General features: G+C 39.5%; 1 protein-coding gene across 1 annotated transcript in view; it reads left to right on the forward strand.

Moving 5' to 3' along the window:
- The window catches only part of LOC127409610 (polyphosphoinositide phosphatase-like), a 101,257-nt gene that overhangs the window by 31,630 nt on the left and 42,140 nt on the right, over positions 1–27,487 (forward strand). Inside the window, exons 12-16 of the mRNA XM_051644291.1 lie at positions 11,105–11,238; positions 12,542–12,658; positions 15,699–15,744; positions 15,874–16,022; positions 18,715–18,881. Coding sequence (XP_051500251.1) covers positions 11,105–11,238; positions 12,542–12,658; positions 15,699–15,744; positions 15,874–16,022; positions 18,715–18,881 — 613 coding nt within the window. The remainder of the gene's footprint in view (positions 1–11,104; positions 11,239–12,541; positions 12,659–15,698; positions 15,745–15,873; positions 16,023–18,714; positions 18,882–27,487) is intronic.

A 27,487-nucleotide genomic window follows, 5' to 3' on the forward strand; every position in this document is an offset into this window, starting at 1 on the left:
AGCGCAAATCCAGCAGTACAGATGCGCAGCTGTAGAGGCAACAAACTAGTGGCGGTGATTTTGATTCATCCGATTGACTTGAGTCTTTTGAAAAGATTCACTAAAATGATTCATTCATTGTTTAGTTTAATGACAATTTCTGCAAATTATGCCTTTGCGGCAGTAGATGGTGCCAAATGATCATCTTTTATGTTTTAAACAGAGTTATTCAAGACCAGAACAACTCTAATTATTCTAAAATTTGCGTGTGTACAATTCTGCTAAGAGACTTCAGCACTGCAGAGTGTTTAAGCATCATAAGTGTTTCCCCACAAATGACAACAAAGCATATCTATCATACTGTGAGCTACTGAGCATGACATTTTAGCAAGCTATACAAAAAAAAGACTACAATAATTATGAGTTTCAATAATGTCTGTATGTCATTGTGTAATGTGTGGTCATCACTCACTTTTGTTTATAATTAATCCGGCCCCTTTTCTTGTTGAATGAGACTGCCAAACTGAATGAACGACTGGCCTCCTCCTCTCGTTCAGCCAGTCAGCAGATCCTCGTTCAACGAGATGACTGATTCATTCAGTTCGTTCACGAGCGAGATGTCTCATCTCGTTGATGCTAATGTGAGTCTTTAAAAGCTGGACAAACTGAGCATACCTATAAACTTATTATATAGTGCATTTTACCTCTTTCTCTCTTTGTTGAAGATGTCTCATCTTGTTCAGACTCAAACGACCGACTCGACTGGTTCATTGAAGGGCTGTTTTTGTTCAGCGGGTGAAACCAATGAAATGCTCTTTCACAGTCAGCACTTGAATGCTACTGGCTCATGCTGTAATCTTTACAGGCAAGAAAAGCAGTAGAGCTCATTGGCTTCAAAAGGGAGAGATGTCCGTGAACGAGAAATATGAGTCAGGGTATGGTGGTGAACGAGAACGATTCGTTCACTTAAAAGATTTGTTCAAAAAGACTGATTCGTTCATGAAAGACACATCACTACAAAAATCACACATACAGACTGCAGACAGCACAAGATGAGGACTCGTTCTTGCTTTCAAACACAGCTGGACGGAGTGCAGGGTCTTTTCTACATTTCAAACTACATTTAACTTGACACAGCGACCTAAAAACACTGTTTATGATGCGACACTACCAAAGTGAGATGCTATCTATCTCAGACAGATTGATGAAAATGGATTGTTGTGGAATGAATAGACCAATAATAGGCTTATGTTCAATAATTTATTGCCGAATCACAGCTTTACTCATCTGCCACAAAAATGCAATGTATTTTAATTATTTTAATTATTATATTTATGTAACAGTTCAAAGGTGGACAAGGAGGAGGCGGGAACCAGCTGAACAATAAACATAAACTTTAGTGATATAAATGAACTTAAAACAGCATAAGGATGCGGCCGTGTGCGTCTCTTTCTTGAACTGGCACCTCCGGCTCCCCTTTATCTCGCTCTCCTGCTGATTCAGTGCCGGCCGTGCACCATCACATCGCACTCCTCCCCCGCCCGATTCAGGCCGGGGCACCACCGGACTGACATACTCCCCCCACCTCTGGAGGAGCCCTTCCAGCCGTTCCGTCAGCCTGTGGTCCACTCCGCCTCCTGTGAACCTGGGGGAGAGACGAGGGGAGGTGTGGGGAGAGGGAAAGGGCGAGTGGAGACACAGAGAGAGAGAGAGAGAGAGAGGAGAGAGAGAGAAGGACTTGTTCGCCAGCTCCCGGACGCGCTATCACCCGGTCCTCAACTGCTTCTCCGCTCTCTGGTGGACGCCAGCTCGCTCCTCCCCTGGTGGACGGCAGCGAATCCTCCAGCCCCTGGCGGACGGAACCGCTCCTCCCCTTCTCGGCAGATGGCCGCGGTTCTTCCGGCTCTCGACATCCAGCAGCGACCCCTCCGTCCCCAGGCAGACGGCCACGGCTGCTCCCCTGGTGGATGGCAGCGGCGAGGACTCCACTACAGCACATCCCTCCTCCCTCCTGGGTTTCGGCACCACTGCAACAGTTCAAAGGTGGGCAAGGAGGAGCCAGGAAACGGCTGAACAATAAACATAAACTTTAATGATATAAATGAACTTAAAACAACATAAAACAAGGACACAGACACACATGCAGCGCGGCCGTGAGCACCTCTCTCTCTCTCTCTCTCTCGAACTAGCGCCTCCGGCTCCCCTATATCTCGCTCTCCCGCTGATTCAGCGCCGGCTGTGCACCATCATTTTATCTTAATATTTTATGCACTTATGCTTCTTCTCAAGTAAATGTATCTTTTTTTTTAAGGATATTTAGATATTTTTACTGTAAAACAAGACAAAAATGCTGATTAAAAGTATTTATTTTTTTTGCAGTGTAGTGCTGAAAAGGAACTTAATTTTAATTATAGTTATTTTAGCACATTGTGTTCTAATGCACATGTTATTAATATAACTGATGCACATACAAACACACACAATAGATGTTTTTGACTAAAAGCTAAAATGTTCTTGTCTCTTTAATGTTGGTTGTAATTAGGTAAAAGAGAACACACGGGCCACGTGATATCAGCATAAGGTGCCAAAATAAGATTTGAATGTGCAGGTTGTGTAGACAAAATTTAACACACCAAGTTCTGCATGACAGGATGAGCACACATGTGGATGTGTGTGTTCATCTCTTTGTTTCAGTGTGTGTGTGTGTGAGACAGCACACGTGTGAAGAGCACATGGTCTAGCACGCTTAATAACTGTGTGGAGTTAATTAGGCTGCGATCTTCGTATGTAATGCGCCTCATTTAGGTCATTAAAGGTCTTTTGTCACTGAGCACAGCCCGCTTTTGTCTGGACAGAAGATTAGACAATTACACACACACACACATACACGTGTGTTTTGCTGTTTTTGGCCTCCAGTCGAGTGTGTGAGGGTTTATTTAGCTATACTTTTGGGATAAATTTGTCTTCAGATGTGAGCTAAATCTGACAAAACCTTTGAAAACACTTTATTAGGGGCAAAATTGTTTGGCTTGGTTGAAATCGTAATTTCTGAAAAATTGATAGAAATAATTTTCAGACAATAAATATCGAAAAGTTTTAGGTTTATTTCACTCTTTGTTTAGATGATCATAGTTTTAAACATCTAATAATTAGTATTTTTATAATGGATTTTCATAGTTTAATATTGAAATTCTGGGTCTGAAGGCTAAAACAGTCAAATCTATACACAAAATAAATTTGAAAAGAACCAAAAATAAAATGATGAAGACCTGGTTTTAACCCTTTAAGCTCTGAAGGTTTTTGTTTTGTTATTTCCTGTTTCAGTGGCATACCCAAAATTAAAGGCTTATAACTCGACAAATAAAACAATGAGGGTCAAGTGTTTGGTATCACTGTAAAGAAAACTTTAGGAAACTGCTGAAAAATCACTAAAAGGACAACAACAACGAAAAATAAAATAGCCAAAAATGTACTTTTTTTCTTATTTTTCGTATTTGACATGATATATCTCTGGGTGTAAATAAGCTGGCTCTGAAAACTGCTTTTGTTTTGTTCCCAATCATGTCAACTGTATCTGAGAAAACTGTTGTGTTGATACGACAAAGCAATCAAAAGATATAACATTACAAAATAATTTATCCAAGTGTACAAAAACGCCTCCATGTGTCCAAAAGCAAATAATCGTTGTACATAAGAACTAGAAGGCCGATACAAGTACCAAGTACCCAGTTTTGGGTATCGGCCGATACCGAGTACCGATACGAGTAGTTTTGTGTTTGTCAGTGTATGCCATTCTATATGCATTTGATATCTTAATATTGCCAATATTAGCATTTTCAGTAATTAAAAATGACAATTGAGGACTGTTTTAATAGGGTGTAGCTTACATTTAAAAGTATCAAAGCTAACACGTACACGTTATTTATGCTTTATCGTTGTTATTTTATCCATATTGTTCTGTACATTCACGGAGAGGACAGTGCGGCTTTAGTATTGATTGATTGTTCTCGGTTTGTTGCGTTGAGCCTGACTGAGTTCGACGTCTGTTCGATTGCTTTATACTGTGTTGTTATTGGGCTGAAGTAAAGTGACAGACAGTAACTCCCATCACTTTTTCCAGCTTAGTCTTTACACGTAACATGATTTTTGGAGTTGTGGTGTTTATGGCAACAATGACCGTTTTACTAGCCGTTATGCTTTCTTCTATGATAGAACTGCGATGGTCGTTATCTCTATAATAGAAGGTCTCTGGCGCGAGTCTGATCATAGGGCTCTTTTTTTTCCTCCCTCAAACACAAATGTGCGGAGAAAGAGATGGCGGATGAAATTAAAACTCACGCATTAGTTTCAAACGATGTCTTTCTTAACTTTCTTGCTGCCTTTTATCTGTCAAATTGACATTTGGAATTCTCATTTAAAAAATCCTGGATGACTGGCAAGAGCTTGGGAATGCGAGCTCTCGCACCACACACACGGGAGGGAGAGAGAGAGAAGGCGCGTACACTTGAGAGAATCCACATTTATCAGGTAAAGTTGGATGAAATAAAAAAACTGATGTTCTAGATTTAAATGGTTTAAACACATTAAATGTTTTTCATGTTTTCAAACTGGTCTTAGAAGCAATATGCGCACATGTGCAAACACGTCATTATATTCATGTACTCATACTCAGAAATATGAAATGATGACACCGATACTGGCAGTATCGGCCTGATACGAGTAATACCGAGTAGTATCTCTAATAAGAACTAATTACACATGCAAACACAACAATGACTAAAGGTTTGCATAGCATGCAGACATGATTTTTGTAATGAGATTTCACAGAATGAGTTTCATTCTGTGTCATTTGAGTCATCATTGAGTCTGTGTCATGTATTTGGCGCCATCTCCTGGTGGTCATATGTAACATTGTGCTTCATGTGGATTATCTAATGATCTATGCATCTGATTACCTTGTGTGTGGTCTCGTTTGAAAGATAATCACCTCCTCTAAGTAATGGTATGTGATATTTTATGTTCTGGTTATTTTTCCTGAAGTTATAAGCAAAAATGCGGCATATAAGCAACACCAACATAATTGTTAAAGACATATACTTAGCTGTTATTCACTATATTTTTGTCTGTGAGTAAAACAAATTTAAGAGCTTTCCAACAACATATGACACATGATCAGTTTGATGTTTTTACTGATTGCAATAATATTTACAGTGCAATCTTTTTTAATAAATGATAAAAACGGAACACTTCTGATTTGTCTGCAAATTTCAAAGAACTTGTTCAGTTTTGGTCATAGTGTCACATGCATTGGAAAGTAAAGGCTTAAACTTTCAAACGATACCTATTTTTTGTTGGTCAAGACGTAGTTAGTAATATTTTGACAATTATATTTTTTCTCCCATCCGAGCTTTTAATGTGACCTTCATATAACAAAAAGAAAAAAGTGGAAATCTGTTTGTTTTAATCATTTAAAAATAGGGGGGCCTGGGTATCTCAGCGAGTATTGACGCTGACTATCACACCTGGAGTCGCAAGTTCAAATCCAGGGTGTGCTGAGTGACTCCAGCCAGGTCTCCTAAGCAACCAAATTGGCCCAGTTGCTAGGGAGGGTAGAGTCACATTGGGTAACCTCCTCGTGGTTCTCACTCTCGGTGGGGCGCGTGGTGAATTGTGTGTGGATGCCGCGGAGAATAGCGTGAAGCCTCCACATGTACTACGTCTCCACGTTAACGTGCTCAACAAGTCACGTGATAAGATGCACGGATTGACAGTCTCAGACGTAGAGGCAACTGAGATTCGTCCTCCGCCACCCGGATTGAGGCGAGTCACTACGCCACCACAAGGACTTAGAGCGCATTGGGAATTGGGCATTCCAAATTGTGGAAAAAATGGGAGAAAAAAATTAAATATATATATATAAATAAATCCTGCAACATGAAAGTCCCCGAAGTTGAAGAAACAAACATGCATAAACAATATAAAATAATGTTTTGTTTTAGGGGTAGAGTAGTCAGTAGTCATTATAGTAACTATAGTAAACGTGTGTATTTGTGTGTGTGGTTTGCAGAAAGACATGTTTCTAGTTGTTTCTAGCAGCACAGTGTGCAGTTTGTCTCCCTTAGAAAGTGTGGGTTTTGCTGCTGTTGGCCTCCAGTAGTGTGTGTGTGTGTGTGTGTGTGTGTGTGTTCATTGTCAGCACAGCAGTGAACCATTAAAGTGTTTGTAGCGGGAGGCAGAGTGCATTGTGGGTCGCAGGAGGACTCTCGTATGTCTTCAGAAAGATTTCCAAGAACATGATGCGGCCCACGGGCCGAACATATAAACACGTGTCACGTGTGATTGTGCCGACCGGATAATGTCTTACCAGTGTTCATCATCGATTAGTCATCAGCCCCTATAGAGCAGGACGTTATGTTTGAGTCATAATGCTTGAAGGCGTATATATCCAGTAGATATACATCTGCATATCCTTAAAACAAGAAAACATTAAGTGAGAAGCAGAATGGCATAAGATATTAAGACTTGTTTTCAGAGAAATCTAACAAAATTGGGTGTGGTTTATGCTTAAAACGAGAAAAACTATTTCCCAATGAGGGAAGAAAAATAAACATGTTTTCCCTTTAAATCAAGTTTTTTTCCCTTACCCCATTAGCAAATAGTTGTTTGTTGTTATGAACAAAAACAAGACAAAATATCTTGTCAATTTGCTTCTCAAATAATTTTAGCTTGTTTTAAGAATGTTTAGACGATTTTACTGGAAAACAAGACAAAAATACATAGGAAAATTAGTTTTTTTGCAGTGTAGAAATTATTATAGAGTACCGGCAAACACTTCACAATAAGGTTCAGTTTGTCAACATTAGTAAATGCATTAGGTATCATGAACTAACAATTTTTTCACAGTATTTATTAATATAATTAATGTTAGTTTATAAAAAAAACAATTGTAATTGTAAGTTCTTCTTAGTTCATAATTTTTAAAGGAATAGTTCACCCAAAAATTCTCTCATTACTCACCCTGATGCCATCCCAGATGTGTATGACTTCAGAAGACATTCATTGATCGACTGGAGTCATGTGGATTACTTTTATGCTGCCTAAATGTGACTTTTGGACCGTCAGAGTGCTCACACCTGTTTACTTGCATTATAAGGACCTGACAGAGCTCAGTCTTCTAGAAATCTTAATTTGTGTTCTGCTGAATAAAGACAGTCATACACATCTGGGATGGCATCAGGGTAAGTGAATAATGAGAGAATTTTCATTTTTGGGTGAACTGTCCCTTTAACCCTCCTATTGTGTTCAGATCATTTTTGATCCGGGAGAGGTAGATAGTCATTTTTAAATACAACATAGTTTTTAGTATGGAAACCAAACTTTGTGACTTTGTCAAAACTATCAAAATACACACAATACGTTTTTGTTTTTTTTTAAATAGTTTGAGATATAACATTTTTAAAATTGTTACATCGTTTGCGTTCGTGGGTCAATTTTGACCTGGGCATCAATTGTGGCTGTACACATTATATTGTCGATATTTTTTGTGCATCTATGAATTCTATTTTTTCTTATAAACAATTCACTTACATTTAGCCTCTCTCACAGACTTGTTTGTATCTCACTGGTATATATGGTCACACACATATGGTCACACACATACAGTCACACACATACACACACAGTCACACACGTACACACACACATTCACACACATACAGTCACATAAGCACACATACAGTCACACACATACACACATACAGTCACACACATACACACATACAGTCACACACGTACACACACACATACGCACACATACGGTCACACACATACAGTCACACACATGCAGTCACACACATACACACATACAGTCACATAAACACACATACGGTCACACACATACAGTCACACACATACACACATACAGTCACATACGCACACATACAGTCACACACATACAGTCACACACATACACACATACAGTCACACACATACACACATACAGTACAGTCACACGCACACGGTCACACACATACAGTCACACACATACACACATACAGTCACACACATACGGTCACACACATATGGTCACACACATACGGACACACACATACACACTTACAGTCACACACATACAGACACACGCATACAGTCACACACATACACACATACAGTCACACACATACGGTCACACACACACTGCAGTTTTTTGTTTGTTTTGTTCACAATTCTATGTTTTTTGACATTGGTTCCGCAATAGCACACCAAACACCGGACTTTAAATTCTTCAATGCCGACCCGCTGTTTACAAACATGCCAGCGGAGCCCTTTGTCTGGACAGCCCCGCTGTGGAAACGCAGAAGGAAAAGGGGAAATAGAGCCGGCGTTCTCATCAGAGTAAGACGTCGTGCAAATCGACCCCCACTACCTAGTATTGTACTGGGAAATGTTCAGTCTCTGGACACCAAGCTCTGCGAGCTGAGTTCTCCATGCACCGAGCGGACAGAGCAAAAGACCTCTCAGGTAAAAGCAGAGGTGGTGGTGTATGTTTTATGATCAACAAATCCTGGTGTGATCAGAGGAACATACATTCTATCAAGTCTTTCTGCTCTCCTGATCTGGAATTTCTCATGTTTCTGTGTCGACCATTCTGGATACCGAGTGAATTCACAGTGGTCATTATCACAGCTGTGTACATCCCGCCACAAGCCGACACAGGAACTGTATGGGATTATAAGCATGCAGGAAACCGTGCACTCTGAGGCCGCGTTCATTGTGACCGGGGACTTTAACAAAGCCAATTTTAAATCAGTCGCACCAAAATACCACCAACACATTAGTTTCAACACACAAGGGGACCGGGTTTTGGACCATTGCTACTCTCCCTTCCGAGATGGCTACAGATCCCTCCCCCACCCACCATTTGGCAAATCAGACCACTCTTCCATTCTGCTTCTGCCCGCTTACAGGCAGAAACTGAAACAGGAAGCACCCACCCTCAGAACGATCCAGTGCTGGTCGGACCAGTCAGATTCTACGCTACAAGACTGTTTTGGTCACGCGGACTGGGAGATGTTCCGGTCCGCCTCTGATGACGACATCGAGGTGTACGCTGATAGCGTAACGTGTTTCATCAGAAAGTGCGTAGAGGATGTTGTTCCGACCAAAACAATACGGATCTACCCGAACCAGAAGCCATGGATAAATAGCGATGTTCGCGCTGCACTTGATGCGCGGACCTCAGCTTTTAATTCCGGGAGTGCGGAGGAGCATTAACAAGCCAGTTATGCCCTCCGAAAACAGAAATCAGAACAGCAAAATGTCAGTACAGGAACAAGATTGAAGGACCACCAACTCTAGAAGCATGTGGCAGAGAATTAACATCATCACGGACTTTAAAGGGAATAAAAACTCCACCATGAACACCGCTGCCTCTCTCCCGGATGAGCTAAATACTTTTTATGCTCGTTTTGAGGGAAATAACACTGCCCTCGCGGAGAGAGCTCTCGCGGCCGAAGCTACAGAGGTTAGTTCACTCTCTGTCTCTGCAGTGGATGTAACCCGATCCTTCCGATGGGTGAATATCCGTAAAGCCGCGGGTCCAGACGGCATTCCGGGCCACATCATCAGAGCGTGCATGAACCAACTGGCTGGTGTTTTTACGGACATTTTCAACCTTTCCCTCTCCTTGTCTGTGGTCCCCACATGCTTTAAAATGTCCACCATTGTGCCTGTACCAAAGCAATCCAATATCACTTGCTTAAATGACTGGCATCCTGTTGCTCTGACCCCCATCATCAGCAAATTCTTTTAGAGACTAATCAGAGATTACATCTGCTCTGTGCTGCCTCCATCACTGGACCCATTGCAGTTTGCTTACCGCAACAACCGCTCCACTAATGATGCCATTGCATCTACAATACACACTGCTCTCTCCCACCTGGAAAAAAAGAACACTTATGTGAGAATGCTGTTTGTAGACTACAGCTCAGCATTCAACCCCATAGTGCCCTCCAAGCTAGATGAGAAACTCCGGGCTCTGGGCTTAAACAGCTCGCTGTGCAGCTGGATCCTGGACTTCCTGTCAAGCAGATGCCAGGTGGTTAGAATGGGCAGCAACATCTCCTCATCACTGACCCTCAACACTGGAGCCCCGCAGGGCTGTGTTCTCAGCCCACTCCTGTATTCCCTGTACACACATGACTGTGTGGCAACACACAGCTCCAATGCCATCATTAAGTTTGCTGATGATACGACGGTGGTAGGTCTGATCACTGACAATGATGAAACAGCCTACAGAGAGGAGGTGCACACTCTGACACACTGGTGTCAGGAGCACAACCTCTCCCTCAACGTCAGTAAGACAAAGGAGCTTGTGGTGGACTTCAGAAGAAAAGACAGAGAACACAGTCCCATCACCATCAATGGAGCACCAGTGGAGAGTCAGCAGCTTCAAGTTCCTCTGTGTCCACATCACTGAGGAACTCACATGGTCCATCCACACTGAGGCCGTTGTGAAGAAGGCTCATCAGCGCCTCTTCTTCCTGAGATGGCTGAGGAAGTTTGGAATGAACCGCCACATCCTCACATGGTTCTACACCAGCACTGTAGAGAGCATCCTGACTGGCTGCATCACTGCCTGGTATCACACTGGTTTTCTGTAGTTCATGTATATTTTGAAATGTCATAGAATTTCTAAATTTTATTATTTCAAAAAAAACTTTTATATTTGTCAGTTAACATGCCAAAAATTATTACAAGTATGAACAGTTAAGAACCTATTAATGACTTACAATATAGTTTAAGATGAAAAACATCGGGTTATGAATGAATTATAAGTTTGAATTCCACCGGGTCAAAATTGACCCGCGAATGCAAAAAGTGTCTGCAGATTCTGAACGCAGTCAGAGGGTTAACTTATGTTGACGTATATAACTTTTCATTTTCAAAATTGTATTAGTATATGTTGAAATTAACAAGTGCTGTGAAAGTATTGTTCATTGTTGGTTCATGTGAGTAAGTAATGTTAACGAATTCCACCTTATTGTAAAGTCTTAACGCAATAATATAAGCACATTGTGTTAGTAAAGATTTTTCGTGTCGTAACAAGGTTTGTTTTTCCTGTCAGAAACGAGAGAAAAGGAAACATGAGAAGATCTTGAGTGAAGAGCTTTACCCTGCCATCACCAACCTCAACCAGTTCCTCCCGCCGGAGCACGGCATCGAGTACATCGCCTGGGACATGGCCCGATACACCAAGAGGTGTGAGACTCAATATAAGTCAATATAACTCGTGCCTTATATTCCAAGTCATCTTAAGTCATACGATTGCTTTGTAGAAGAAAAAGAAGAAAAGTAAATTATTTGCTGAAATTCATCCCCTTTGCCACAACTATCATAAAAAAAAAAATGTAGCGCTGCTTCAGGTTTGATGTCAATGATGGCAAGTGCTATTGATTCTCATATGTTTAAAACTGACTTTCTGTACGCAATTGCGAAAACATGAAGGCCTGTCATAGGTAAAACTTGGTTGAAGACACGTCATGCCACAGTTAGTAATCTTTCTGTAGTTAACCAGCCAACTGGCCAGTAACTGTTGTATTAACTTAACAAAGCCAATTTTTACTTCGATTTAGTGGTTTGCAAGTGTAAATCTTGGACCCTGCACACACACGTGCATAAATTACGGAAGCCCTGAACCGCAAGGTCACTAGGTGAAATTTGTATGTGTCTTAGTGCCTTCCCAAGCCTATGTCCTAAAATATATATATATAATTATCTGCACATTTTTATTTATTTTTTTCAGGCAGAACATTGATTTTTTTTTCCTTTAGAAAAACATTTTATCTGAAAAAAAATTTTTTTTATCTCTGAATTTTTTTTTCTTTTCTGAAATGTTTTTTCTTGCTAGCTAAAAATTAGCATGTGGTACCAAACTCGGCCACCAGGGGCAACTATCAGTAAGCTTCTGGTGTGCGCGTTGCGGATCCCTCCGCGCACAGTATGTGTGACGCAAATTGCATCATCAGCTCAGCGGCTCGTCTGTGCGCATCGTCTGTGCATCGTGAGTGTCACAAAGCGGTTGAGATGCGCATGCGTCGAAAGCGATCCTATTCGTTCGCGGTCGACCGGGTGCGAGGCGATCCGTAACTCGCCACAACGAAGTATACCCGGGCCTTTAAAAGGTGACAGAATCACACGCATGTGAAAGACAGCCTACTAGTGTGTGATTAATTGAACCAATAATAAGTAATTATCAGAGAGTAAAAATCAGAGAGAGACAAAAAAAAAAAATTGCCTGAGAAAAAAAATATTTGCAAATAATTTTTTTATAGGGCTAAAATTTGTTTTTTCAACTAGTTAATTTTTCTTCACCTTGTGGTTCAGGGCTTCCGTGAAAAATGTAATATCTACTGGACACAGTTTTGGTGCAGATGTCTAATTCATCTTGGTTATGTAACAGGAAATTTTGTCCTTCATGAGCTGAAAATTTCTTTGTCTCTTTGTTCCATCTGTTCCTGTTATTCATTGTGTCTCTCTCTCATCTGTCTGTCTATGTATGCAGTAAACTGTGTAACGTGTTGGATCGACTCAGTTTGATTGCTGAGAATGTGGTGAAGCGGACGGGTTTCTTCGTTAATCGACCCGATTTTTACTGCCATACGTTACGACCTGATGAAAGGTAAACCCACACACATACACTCAAGTGTACGTGTTGAATGAGACGTGTTTAATGTGAGATTAAGAACTTTCTTTCACATTAAGGCAGAATCTGTTTCCACAAGGCCACAGCGTTCCAAAAATGATTATTCTCTCATCATTTACTCATACTTATGCCGTCTCAAAAGACTTTCTTTCATCCGTGGAAAACAAATGTAGACATTTTGATGGAGATATGAGGTGTCTTTGTCCATACAATGCAAGTCAATGGGGTCCAAAACTTTCAAGCAACAAAAAGGAAAAAAAGGCAGCATAAAAGTAATTCATGTGGTTTAACCCATGTCTTCTGAAGCAATATGATCCATTTTGGGTGAGAAACAGACCAAAATGTAACACCTTATTCACTATAAATCTTGGCATCTGCAGTTTCTTTGGCTACAGTTCCTCAGTTGAAGCATGCGCAGAGCACATGGAGACCGTAGGTGTCAAGATTTATATTTTCTCACCCAAAACTGATCGTATCACTTCAGAAGACATGGATTAATCCACATGAATTACTTTTATGCCTTTATGTCCTTTTTGGTGCTTTTTAAGTTTGGACCCCGTTGACTTGCATTGTATGGACAGAGACCTCATATCTCCATCAAAAAATCTTTGTGTTCCACAGAAGTAAGAAAGTCATAGGATTTTGAGACGGCATAAAGATGAATAAATTTAGGTGAACTATCCCTTAAACTCTATGGACCCGTCGGCGGTTCCAAAGGGGGTGCTATATCACGATTACGTATAAAACATTAAAGTCCTCATATACATAATTCAGGTATATCATTTGAAAGCTTAGAATCTGAACTTTTCATAGATAACCATCAGTTCTGCATTTATGTTACTTAAAATAATAAAATAAGGCCTCAGATCATTCATCTCGCAAATTAGCGCCCCCAAGAGGTCATGTGGTAGAAATATTTATATAAAAAGAAAAGTTCTTCACATAGCACCTAAATAGACAAGTCATATATCAAATGAAAGCTCTTATTCTCAGGAATATGACTGTATAGTTAATTTATGTGCACTAATACCACTGTTCAAAATATTTTCAAAAGAATCACAAAGTGAAATATGATTTCTGTAAGTCATCAAATACAAACATCTCTTTTATGCACCAATAACTGCTGCTGTAAGCCCCAAGTAGCCAAAAACTTCATATCTGCTTTTACCTTAAGGAGTTCTCTAAAAAACAAGCCATTTTTTACTTGTCTGACATCTAGATTGAGCTTCTAGTCCACTCAGAGGCCGAGATATTCAATAAAATAACGAGAGTGGTGCTTGAACTGAAAATTAGACTGAATGTCTATGGATGAGCACATCTTTGAGGGCTAAAATGTGTTAGAGCGCCACCTACATTTCAGATCTGTATATTGTGATGGAATGTGATAGAGAAAAAAATCTTTTTTCTAGTACTTTCTGCCATCTAGTGGAATAAAATCAGACTTTTCAAAGTGAGGTTATGTGAACAGAACCAGAATTATATGTTTACAAAATTAGGGTTTTACAATTATTTTTTCTTTCGAAAAATCTTTGCTGACACACTCTGCTTATATTATTGCGTTCAGACTTTACAGTAAGGTGGTATTCGTTAACATTAGTTACTCACATGAACCAACAACGAACAATACTTTCACAGCACTTGTCAATCTTGGTACATGTTAATTTCAGCATATACTAATACAATTTTGAAAATGAAAAGTTGTATATGTCAACATAAGTTAACCCGGGGGCTTGGGTATTTCAGCGAGTTAAGACGCTGATTACCACCCCTGGAGTCGTGAGTTCGAATCCAGGACATGCTGAGTGACACCAGCCAGGTCTCCTAAGCAACCAAATTGGCCCGGTTGCTAGGGAGCGTAGAGTCACATGGGGTAACCTCTTCGTGGTCGCTATAATGTGGTTCTCACTCTCAGTGTGGCGCGTGGTGAATTGTGCATGGATGCCGTGGAGAATAGCGTGAAGCCTCCACACGCGCTACGCCTTCGCGGTAACACGCTCAACAAGCCACGTGATAAGATGAGCGGATTGACGGTCTCAGATGCTGAGGCAACTGAGATTCGTCCTCCACCACCCGGATTGAGGTGAATCACTACGCCACCACGACGACTTAGAGTGCATTGGGAATTGGGCATTCCAAATTGGGGAGAAAAAAAACCCTGAAGTTAACCCTCCTATTGCATTGAGAATCTGCAGACACCTTTTGCATTTGCAATTGCGGTGGAATTCAAGCTTATAAATCAAGAATCGTGTCAAAAGAGCTCTGCACATTTATATTTTTCCATTGTTTTTAATTGTATTAAGTCATTCTCAATGCTTCATGGGATTGTAGTTCATTCCCTCATTAAAGACGTTACGTACACAGTCTTGTATCTTTGTCTTTGTCCGATTTTCAAATACGTTTTTTGCTTCAAATCAAAGTTTGTAATGTTGTGATTCATCTCGGAGCTGGTTGGTTTGATTCATGGCTCAAAACTCTTTAAAGGATTTTTTTTAAATCACTATGAAAAAATTTAATAGGAAAAAAAGTTGCACTCTATTGGTGAAGATGTACAAACTTCTGGCAATAATTTTCTTCCACAAGGTCATGACACTAGAAAAATGCAAATTATTAAATAAAGCTTGTACAATCTACGACAACAGACCAGCAGCAGTTTCTATTCTCATATAAACAATGTGAATCCAAATGATCTCCACAGGTACAAAATCCAGGTAAAGTTTTGCACAGAAAACTATTTTTGTTCTCCTCATGTGAGCTCAGAGAGGATACTGACCTCATGTCTGACTCACTGTAAATGGCAGCACTTTTGTTGTTTTCAGCACTTTTTGTAAAGGTTCACGTGTTGAAGTGCGTTCACGTTTCATTTAGAAAATAACACAGCTACAATATTCCTCTTCCTCGTGACAGTACGTTCACTGATATCAAAGTCTGAAGAAAATATGAGATCTAATACAGACCCCTCGTTCAAAAGCAAAACAAAACGTTGTCTTAAAAGATTCTCATGAAACTCTGTTTACAGGTGGGGAGATCTTGGAGGGAAGGTCACACCTAAGGGCAGGTTGCAAGTATGTTAAGCACAATATATCTGTGCAAATATATTAAATAAAATACTCAAATGCACACTTGTGATGTAGGGGAACTATATGCACAAAATGTAAAATTAAGCATGACTAATTGTGTTTTTTTTTTAACAGACTGGCGTTTTGAGGACAAACTGCGTGGACTGTCTGGACCGAACGAACACCGCTCAGTTCATGGTGGGCAAATGTGCACTGGCCTATCAGCTCTACGCACTCGGAATGATAGACAAACCAAAACTTCAGTTCGACACAGACTGCGTCAGGTAACCGCATCACAACAAAAAAACATTATGACCCAGATAGTTCCTGTTCTGGATGCTGGTTGGTCAATACAGTGTCTAAGTTATGCTAAAATACACAGCTATGATGTGAAACTGTGTATATCACTGCACAACACACATAGACACCAATCTATTAACGGCAGTTTACTTGTCAGGACTGGATCTTGATTCATAAAGTGTTGTTTTAATGTGTCCAAATGTGACATAGATGTGGTACTGAATCTGACATTTTCAAATCCGATCTGGGCCACTTTCATATGTGGAAATAAATCGTATACGTATCTGATTTTTTCCCAAATGTGCCTTCAGTGTGAACAGCCAGGTCGGTAATGTGATTTTTACATCAATCTAATGCAACATTTGTAATTTGCGTGCAAGATTTACCCCATATGTAGGCCTGTAATTGTTTAGAACAGGGATACTCAATTTAAGTTCCAAGAGGTCCGGTCAAAGGTCCGGATAATAATACGTAGCTTACATGGTATCAGTCATATGGCTATGAAATGATATATGTAACGAGGTACAAGGGAAAGGAGGCGGCGAGCACCGGCTTGGCAATATAAATAATAATAATAATAAACTTAAACAAAAAGACAAACACATGCCGGGCAGCTGCCCGTAACACTCTCTCTCTAGAACTGCCGCCTCCGGCTGCCTTTATCCCTCTCGAGGGCTTGATTAGCCTGATGAGGGGCCAGGTGTGCAGCATCACGACCCGGCCCCGCCCTCCTCCCTGCCACACTCCTCCCTCCTTTCCTTCAGGCCAGGGAGCCCCCGGTATGACGTACACCCCCCCCCTCCTTTCCAGGGGTGCCTTCCCGGCCCTGCCTGCCGGCAGGTCATCCCCGCCTCTTCGGACCTGGGAGGATGACAAGGGGAGGAAAAAAACAACAAAACAAAAAAACGAGAGGGAAAGGCCAACACGGAGCAACAGCGGGGGAGATAGAGGAGAGAGAGAGAAAAAAAATGCACTCGCCGGTTCTCCGATACGCCGTAGCTTGGTCCTCGGCCACTCCTCCACCCTCTAGTGGACGACAGCCGCGCCTCCGCCGGACGGATTGGAGGCAGTCCTCCAGCCCCTGGCGGACGGAATGCCCTGGCGCGTTTTCAGTGGACGGAAGGGGTCTCTCCCGCCCCTGGCAACGGTTCTCCCGCTCCAGGCGGTCGGCCAGGAGCCACTTCCCGCTCGCGGTCAGCGGTCCTCTTGACCCCGCCGCGTTCTAGCAGCTGGTAGGGGTCTCCTCCGCCCCTGGCAGCGGCCCTGACCACTCCTCCCCTCGCGGTTGGCGGCCGTTCCTCCAGCTCCTCTGTCCCCCGGCGGATGGCCGCGGCTGCTCCTTTGGGGTGGATGGTAGTGGCGAGGACTCTACTATGGCACATCCCTCCTCCTTCCCGGATTGCGGCATCAGTGTAACGAGGTACAAGGGAAAGGAGGAGGCGAGAACCGGCTTGACAATATAAATAATAATTTAATAATAAACTTAAACTAAAAGACAAACACAAACACATGCCGGGCAGCTGCCTGTAACTCTCTCTGGAACTGCCGCCTCCGGTCGCCTTTATCCCTCTCGAGGGCTTGCTTAGCCTGATTAGGAGCCGGGTGTGCAGCATCACGACACGGCCCCGCCTTCCTCCCTGCCACAGTATATATGAACGCAGGGCATGACGGACGCATTCTTGCGATCAAATACAGCTGGATGGAGGGCAAATCCGAATGCTGGAATCTCAAGACGTGTTTTTCTAAGTTTCAAACTATGTTAAACTTGACACAGCGACCTAAAAATGGTACGTTTATGATGTGACGCAACAAAGACGCTCCAGAAGCATCTGACGCAGGTGTACATTGACTCGTCCTTAAACAAGCCCTCATTATAAATCTCGACAAATTCAACTGCAGAATGGATTGCGGTGAACTGTAGGCCAATGATTGGCTTATGTTCAGTTATATGCAAATAAACAATATATTGCATTCTAAAGCCACTTTTTATATCGTCGTCTTGTTAACACTTTACAATAAGGTTCCATTCGTTAATATTAGTTAATGCATTAGTTATCATGAATTTACAATTAACAATATATTGTTTACAGCATTTAATCATCTTTATTAATGTTAGTTAATAATGTAATGCATCTGTAATTATCTGTATTATTATTTTTTATAATATATAAATATTTTTATTTATAATTATTTAAATATACAGTAGCTATTTATAATTGCTTAATCATTATATATTGAATTATTTTACAATTTGAGGGGCTTTCTCAGCAAATATTTATATATGCGATTAATTGCGATTAATTGCGATTAATTAATCGGCAAACCATGTAATTAATTCAGTTAAAATATTTAATCAGTTGACAGCCCTAATTATTAAATAAAATGTGTTAAAAAAATACATAAAAAATGCTAATTGTAATTCAAATTCTAATATAATTACAGTAACTGTACATGTTTAATGATGTACATGCCAGGGTTTGTAATACAGATTCAGGTCAGTTTAGGAGTGTCAGCTGTTCATTTAAAATGTCCTGTAAACAACCGAACAAAATATAGTCGCATATTTGGGCCACATTCAGCTGCGGTGTGAATGTAGCCTTTGTGATACTGCGTTGAAAGTGAGAATACAGTTGACTTTTTACTACTGACCGTATTTGTGTGTGTTTGTGTGTGTAGATTATTTGAAGAGTTGTATGAAGACCACGGCGACACACTGTCTTTACAGTACGGAGGATCTCAACTGGTGCACAGAGTGAAGACGTACCGTAAGATCGCGCCCTGGACACAACACTCCAAAGACATCATGCAAACGCTTTCACGTTACTATAGCAACGCCTTCTCAGGTAAACAACCACACCTTGGTACTTAAAGAAATCCTTATTCACACACCATGGCATTTACATGACAATACCTTGATTTTTTTGTCCTAAAAATCATGGTAATACCACGTTGCTTGTTGGGGGTTTTCTTAGTCATATTTCACCTAAAATTCAATGCCAAGAAATAATATTTTGCATAAAGAAAATGACACCTGTCTGTAGGACCATTCATACGGTATTTGTTGCATTGTGACATTATTTACATGCACATTTTCTGCTCAAACTCTATTTATTGGAAATACCTCATAAAAAAATAAGAAAGATGCATATTTTATTACATTTTCAAATATTTATGTTACATGGTAGTATTTGTTGCATTGACTTTTTTATGCTGATTTAATTAGATAAATATAGTATTACAACAATTTTGTATTACGTCTGTTATCGTGAACCATCTGTTATGTTCTTTGTACATGCTTTGAATATCTAGTAATAATTATCCATCATTTGTCCACACGAGCCTCTACAGAAATGTGCGTATTACATAATATTACATTAATGTTTCACATTTTATAAGTTAGAGAGAGAGAGAGAGAGAGAGAGAGAGAGAGAGAGAGAGATGTATCTTTGTAATGTCCACCCACATTCGCTCATTCTGTCTTTTATAAATTATTCATGTCTGCTTTTGTGCTGATGGGTCGCTTTGTGTGAATTATAATTATTACATTCATACGCCCAGTTTTAATGATCTCACATGCTATCTGCCCTGTGCACAGCCGTATTTGTCATGTAAAACATCTTTTTTTAAGCTGCATAAAGTCAATATCTTAACCAGTATTTTTGTCTTGTTTTCCAGTAAAAATATCTAATCCTTAAAACAAGGTGCATTTGATTATTTATTTATTTTGCCTAATTAAAGGAATATTCCGGGTTCAATATAAGTTAAGCTCAATCGATAGCATTTGTGTTATAATGTTGATTACCAAAAAAAATTATATACAGTGCATCCGGAAAGTATTCACAGCGCTTCACTTTTTCCACATTTTGTTATGTTACAGCCTTATTCCAAAATGGATTAAATTCATTATTTTCCTCAATTCTACAAATAATACCCCATAATGACAACGTGAAAGAAGTTTGTTCTTCTTTGCAAATCTTTGCAAATGTATTAAAAATAAAAAATGAAAAAAATCACATGTACATAAGTATTCACAGCCTTTGCTCAATACTTTGTTGAAGCACCTTTGGCACCAATTACAGCCTCAAGTCTTTTTGAGTATGATGCTACAAGCTTGGCACACCTAGTTTTGGGCAGTTTCTCCCATTCTTCTTTGCAGGACCTCTCAAGCTCCATCAGGTTGGATGGGGAGCGTCGGTGCACAGCCATTTTCAGATCTCTCCAGAGATGTTCAATCGGGTTCAAGTCTGGGCTCTGGCTGGGCCACTCAAGGACATTCACAGAATTGTCCCGGAGCCACTCCTTTGTTATCTGTGTGCTTAGGGTCGTTGTCCTGTTGGAAGATGAACCTTCACCCCAGTCTGAGGTCCCGAGCGCTCTGGAGCAGGTTTTCATCAAGGATGTCTCTGTACATTGCTGCATTCATCTTTCCCTCGATCCTGACTAGTCTCCCAGTTCCTGCCGCTGAAAAACATCCCCACAGCGTGATGCTGCCACCACCATGCTTCACTGTAGGGATGGTATTAGCCAGGTGATGAGCGGTGCCTGGTTTCCTCCAGACATGACGCTTGCCATTCAGGCCAAAGAGTTCAATCTTTGTTTCTCATGGTCTGAGAGTCCTTCAGGTGCCTTTTGGCAAACTCCAGGCGGGCTGTCATGTGCCTTTTACTGAGGAGTGGCTTCCGTCTGGCCACTCTACCATACAGGCCTGATTGGTGGAGTGCTGCAGAGATGGTTGTTCTACTGGAAGGATCTCCTCTTTCCACAGAGAAATGCTGGAGCTCTGTCAGAGTGACCATCGGGTTATTGGTCACCTCCCTGACTAAGGCCCTTCTCCCCGATCGCTCAGTTTGGCCAGGCGGCCAGCTCTAGGAAGAGTCCTGGTGGTTCCAAACTTCTTCCATTTATGGATGATGGAGGCCACTGTGCTCATTGGGACCTTCAATGCTGCAGAAAGTTTTCTGTACCCTTCCCCAGATCTGTGCCTCGATACAATCCTGTCTCGGAGGTCTACAGACAATTCCTTGGACTTCATGGCTTGGTTTGTGCTCTGACATGCACTGTTAACTGTGGAACATTATATAGACAGGTGTGTGCCTTTCCAAATCATGTCCAATCAACTGAATTTACCACAGGTGGACTCCAATCAAGTTGTAGAAACATCTCAAGGATGATCAGTGGAAACAGGATGCACCTGAGCTCAATTCTGAGTGTCATGGCAAAGGCTGTGAATACTTATGTACATGTGATTTTTTTTTAGTTTTTTATTTTTAATAAATTTGCAAAGATTTCAAACAAACTTCTTTCACGTTGTCATTATGGGGTATTGTTTGTAGAATTTTGAGGAAAAGCGCTGTGAATACTTTCTAGATGCACTGTATAAAAAGAAAGCACATCTGTGTTACAGCGAGTCACTTACAATGGAAGTCAATGGGGGTCAATCCGTAAACATTAAAATACTCACTGTTTCAAAAGTATAGACACAAGACATAAACAATATGTGTGTTAACATGATTTTACTGTGATAAAATCACTTAATAAACTTTTATAGTTATTGGCAATTTTACAACTTCGTTGCAATAATGACGTAACGCTGTAAACTCTAAAACCCTAAAATGACCGTAAAAACAACGCTTTTAACAACTTTACAGCTCTAATAATACACAAGTTTAACCCCTTAAACTCTGGTGCATTTTTGGGCTGCTGCCCGCTATTTTTCACACTCCAATTTAAAAGCTCACCATTTAAACTTACTGTGGACTAACTGCAAAAAAAAATTCTAATTTTTCAGAGATCCCCCCAAATAAAATATATAAAGACTCCCATTATTAATAAACAATAATCTTCTGATAAACAACTTTTTTTTTGTTGTTGTCCTAACTTTGTAAACATGTAATTCTGGTTCTGTTCACTCTACCTCACTTTGAATATTCTCATTTTATTCTACAAAATGACAGCAAGCTGTAGGAAATTTGGTAGTATGTAGGAAACAGTATGTGTGTTAGTAGTTTAATTAAACTGTCGGAATGTCTATGCCATTATGTAAGGACCTTTATAATGGAATTAGTTCGAAAAACCATTATAAGGATAAATGACAAATAATTAGATTATTGGAGGTGAGGGCTCCTGCCAGGGAGAACTCTGGACTTCCCGGGACAGAGGTCAAAGTGTGTGATGACCGTAGAGCAGAGAAGAACCCGAGGGGTTTGTCCAGGCTGATCTTTTAACCCATTCGGTTTGTTCAGACCCCTTTGTTTCAGAGGGCACGTGGTAAAAGTCTCCTCCAAGTGTGGTAGTCAGCGTCTTTACTCGCTGAGCTACGCAGGCCCCCATTAATTCGTTTTTTTTAGTTTTAACACGGATAATACATTACACATTATGAAAAGTATAATTGTCAGGGTTATCATCTGCATAGGATGCATTTGTCCATATTTGTAGTATAATCTGAGTATTTGGATTGTAGTGAAATAGAAAAGGCCAAGATCCATGTCAGCTGTTCATGAATGAAGCTTCATGTGAGCTGGAAACATGCCTCATGATTAGTATAATAGTTTTAAATGTGGAGAGTTGGTTATATTGAAGAACAATGGGTTTCTATGGGTTTCCCTGGCGATCATGAAAAGAGTAGTCCCTCAGCAAATGGCCAGTCATATGATGAGTTAGTTTGGGGGTTTATCTGATTAACAACAAAGACAGATGAGCTTCTCTGTGCCTTTCCCAAGAAAGCACTAGAAATTTTTTTCTCTCTATCACCTTCCATCACAATATACAGATCTGAAATGTAGGTGGCGCTCTAACACATTTTAGGCCTCACAGATGTGCTCGTCCATAGACATTCAGTCTAATTTTCGGTTCAAGCTCCACCCTCGATGTTTCATAGAATATCTCGGCCTCTGAGTGGACTACAAGCCCAATCTGTGCCATTAGAAAGCTGAGATCCTCCCCTTTGCGATGATATAAAACATTTGAACATATTTAAACATATTTTCCGATGATTTTATTTTTGCATGCTTTTCCTTCTGGATGGCATATTTAGTTCTGGACATCTAAGATATAACATTGGATTATTCACACAAGCAAGCTCACAGACATGTAAAAATGGCTGATTTTTTTATAAAATTCCCTAAGGTAAAAGCAGATATAAAGTTTTTGGCTACTTGGGGCTTACAGCAGCAGTTATCGGAGCATAAAAGAGACGTTTGTATTTGATGTCTTACAGAAATCATATTTCACTTTGTGATTCTTTTGAAAATCTTTCGAACTGTTGTATTAGTGCAACAAAATTACCTGTACAGTCACATTCCTGAGAATGAGAGCTTTCATTTGATATATGACTTGTCTATTTAAGTGCTATGTGAAAGACTTTTATTTTCATATAAATATTTCTACCCCATTACCTCTAGGGGGCGCTAATTTTCAACGCGAATGTTTTGAGGCCTTATTTTGTTATTTTAAGTAACATAAATGCAGAACTGATGGTTATCTCTGAAAAGTTCAGATTCTAAGCTTTCAAATGACACCTCATATGCCTGAATTATGTATATGGAGACTTTAACGTTTTAAGCATACACGTTTTTCGTGAAAAGGCGCCCCCTTTGGACCCACCGGCGGGTTTGTATTGAACTCAGAATATACCTTTAAGCATATAGTACTTACAGTGAGTATATATATATATATATATATATATATATATATATATATATATATATATATATATATATATATATATATATATGATTTTTGAAAAATGTATGGAAACATGAATATGTTTTATGCATAAAACAAGAAAATAATTATTTTAACTAAACGTATATAGTTAAATACATTAGTTAACATACACTAATAATGAACAATACTTTTAAAGCATTACTTAATCTTGTTTAATATTAATAACAACCAGTAACAACTAAAAATGAATGATTGTATGTTTTATAAATTTACATTAACCAAGACTAAAAATGCTGTAAAAGATACCTAATGCATTAATTAATGTTAATGAATAGAACCTTATTGTAAACCTTTATTCATGATATGTTCTCTGAAAAAGTCTTATTATCATACATCATTTTGCTTCTCTATTAAATGCATTCTATTTTAATGATATTTTTACTGGAAAACAAGACAAATATACCAATTATGTAAAGGATTTGATGACGCATGCGCTTCTAGAATTGTGTTTAAAATAGACTTTGATCTGAGCAGTCACAGTTAATTGTTAATTGTTGCATGTGCTCATAAAAAACAATGTTATGGTTTTAGGATATGAGTGAAATCTAATCAAACTGAGAAAACTGCTGTAATTGCCGTTCAACTTATTGGAAAAGGCGCAGTATTACAATCAAGTGCTGTCATTATATCATCCCCACGTGAACGATTTGACTGCTAGCTAAAGTGCATGTTTTGTGTAAACAGACAAAGACATTGGATCGGACAATCTGGGGGCTGTTTATCTGTGTACAGATGTTTGTTTTCAAATTGGCACTATGACACAAGTCATTTCAAACTCGCTGCAAGCTACTAACAATAAGTAGTACATGATATCATTTATTTATACAGTCAGAGCACAAAAACAAGGATCTTAATTCGGGTGGTAGCATTAAAGGGATAGTTCATCCAAAAATTTAAATTCTGTCAACATTTACTCACCCTCATGTTGCTCCAAACCTGTATGACTTTCTGTCTTCTGTGGAGCACAAAAGGAGATGTTAGGCAGAATGTTAAGGCCAAAGTACACTTCGGTTTTCAGTAGTAATCTTAACCAAAAGGTTTCTGCAAGTCTAAAAAAAAAAGTATTAAAAAGTCTTAAATTGCCCTTTAGCAAATTAAGACCTTAAAAAGGAGCAACAAGTCTTAAATTCATAAGGTCATGGTATTAAATGTTGCATGAGGGATTGGTCGTTTTAAAGTGAAGAGTAATTTTTGAGCATGAATAGCTCCATACCAAATTTGTGGTCTGTAGGACAAACTCTTTAGCGCCACCACCAGTTCAGAAATTCACTTTTCTTTTGCATGCATCTTTTGAACCATTTGTCCTATACATACTTTTTGCATGTAATTACTCTCCTCCTGATGATACTAATGGACCGCTTAAATTTAAACTCCGCCCATTACAGTGGCCGCCATCTTGGATTATGGCGTTTATCGTTTATTCGCTACTATTCCTGCAAACTTTGCCCAATTTGCCTAAACAGTGGCTCAAAATAATCTCCAGACTGATCCGCACAGAATGAATAATACCAAATTTAGATTTTAGATATTGTTGAAAAGTTACGTTAACACAAATTTAACAAGGTCGACATAAAACAGGAAGTGGGGCTATATCTTGCCAATGGTTTGTCGTATTGAAACGAAACTTGGTATGCTTCATCAGGACCATGATCTGAGGGTACATGCTAAGTTTAGATACAGCGCCACCTATGGGTCAAGAAATTTGAAAAATTGCTATTTTTGCCTGGAACTTTTGAACTGTATGTCCTAAAATCATGAGTTCGGTGTCTATAGATTCCTCGTGCTATGAGGATTTCAATATTACCAATATCAGCCATATATAATATTTCCCATATCAGCCATACAGCCGCTATGGCACATTGATTTTTATCTTAAAGTTAAATATCTTTTGAATGCATTGTCAGATTTATAAGAAATTTGGTATGCATCATTGACATCATGTCCTGAACATACCTGAGCATTTTGGAGACAGCGCCACCTATAGTTCAAAAGATAATCCACACTTGTGTGCTGACTCCAACCTTGGACATGTCTTTTTGCCGTTCGTGACTCATGTCAACTGAGTGGCACAGTGTGTACATTTCTGTAAATGTATATATTATTGGCTAATCTAGGACATTAGGGATTAAGATTGCAAAAAAAATAAAAAAGTTATTTCCACATTCTGGTGGTTAGAGGCAGAGGTATTCAAGCCTTTTCCTGTTATTTTTTGTAAAATTAATTAGAAAGTAATGGAGATACAGTATGTTAAGTTGCGTTTTTAAACTTTGAAGTGTTACTACTGTATACGGTATATATGACTGTTCTTGTGCTCCCTAGGCATTTACATATAGAGAGTGATGCGATGACACTGTGTTCCCTTAAATGTACTAATTAAATCCTTTAGTTGGTCTTAAAAAGGTCATAAAGTCTTAAATTTAGCTTAATAAATCCTGCAGAAACCCTGATAATATATACAGTATATGCAGTAATATTGCTTCCTATATCTTGCTATTCTATGCTAACTGTACAGCTAATGTTTGCTGCAACAGGCTAAGAGTGGTAATGCAGCAGTAAACGGACAGAAATTATATGTCTGAGACTTTTTGCCTGTCTTTTTGATGGATGTGTGAAATGTAATCAAAAAGCTTTTACATTTGCTCAGATAAGGGTTTGATTTGGCGCTCCAGAAGGACTTGCTAATTGCGTAGCAGACACGAAACGAGAGGAAAAGTTAATAAAAATGAACTAGAATAGAATAGACAGTAATCCCACTGGTGATAAAGATGCAAATTGTCTACTGTCATTGTAACCTGGACATGTTCACCTGCTTCTCTGCATGTCATTTTACAGTCGATATGCTCATGTTAATGAGACTGTTTGAGCGCCTCACCGTCACTTATTGTCTTCGTGAGTCGAGATCACTGTGACATCATCTCTCCTGAAAAATCCCTCTTTTCACAGACAGGTTATTCAGGGAGTAATTACATAAAAAATTACAATTCTCACATTATTTACTCACTCCCATGTTGTTAAAAACTGGGTTTGTCACAAGAAATAGCAGCATTTGGGTGAGTAAATAATGACAGAATGTACATTTTTGGGTGAACAATCCTTTAAAGCTGATATTTGTTTAAAGTTACATTTCAAGACCTATTTAAAGGAACAATCTGGGTTCAAAACAAGTTAAGCTCAATTGAAAGCATTTGTGGCATAATGTTGATTACCACAAAAATGTACTTAGACTCCTCCCTTTTTAAAAAAGAAAAGAAAAATCTTGGTTACAGTGAGACGTTTACAATGGAAGTGAATGGACATTAACCTCTTAAACCGCCGGCAGGTCCAAAAGGACCTCGCAAAAAAACTCTACGCTTAAAATGCTCAAGTCCCCGTATACATACAGTAAGTCAGGCATATGAGGCATCATTTAAAAGCAAAGAATCTGAACTTTTCATAGATAACCATCACTTCTGCATTTATGTTACTAAAAATAACAAAATAAGGCCTTAAAACATCCGCATCGCAAATAAGCGCCACCTAGTGGTTATGTTGTAGAAATATTTATATGAATATAAAAGTCTTTAAAATAACACTGTACAATGTGACTGTATAGTTTATTTTGTTGCAATAATACCACAGTTTAAAATATTTTCAAAAGAATCACAAAGTGAAATATGATTTCCGTAAGTCATCAAATACAAACGTCTCTTTTATGCACCGATAACTGCTGTTGTAAGCCCCAAAT

The sequence above is a fragment of the Myxocyprinus asiaticus genome, chromosome 19 (assembly GCF_019703515.2).
Source record: "Myxocyprinus asiaticus isolate MX2 ecotype Aquarium Trade chromosome 19, UBuf_Myxa_2, whole genome shotgun sequence".
In the NCBI taxonomy this organism is placed as follows: Eukaryota; Metazoa; Chordata; class Actinopteri; order Cypriniformes; family Catostomidae; genus Myxocyprinus; species Myxocyprinus asiaticus.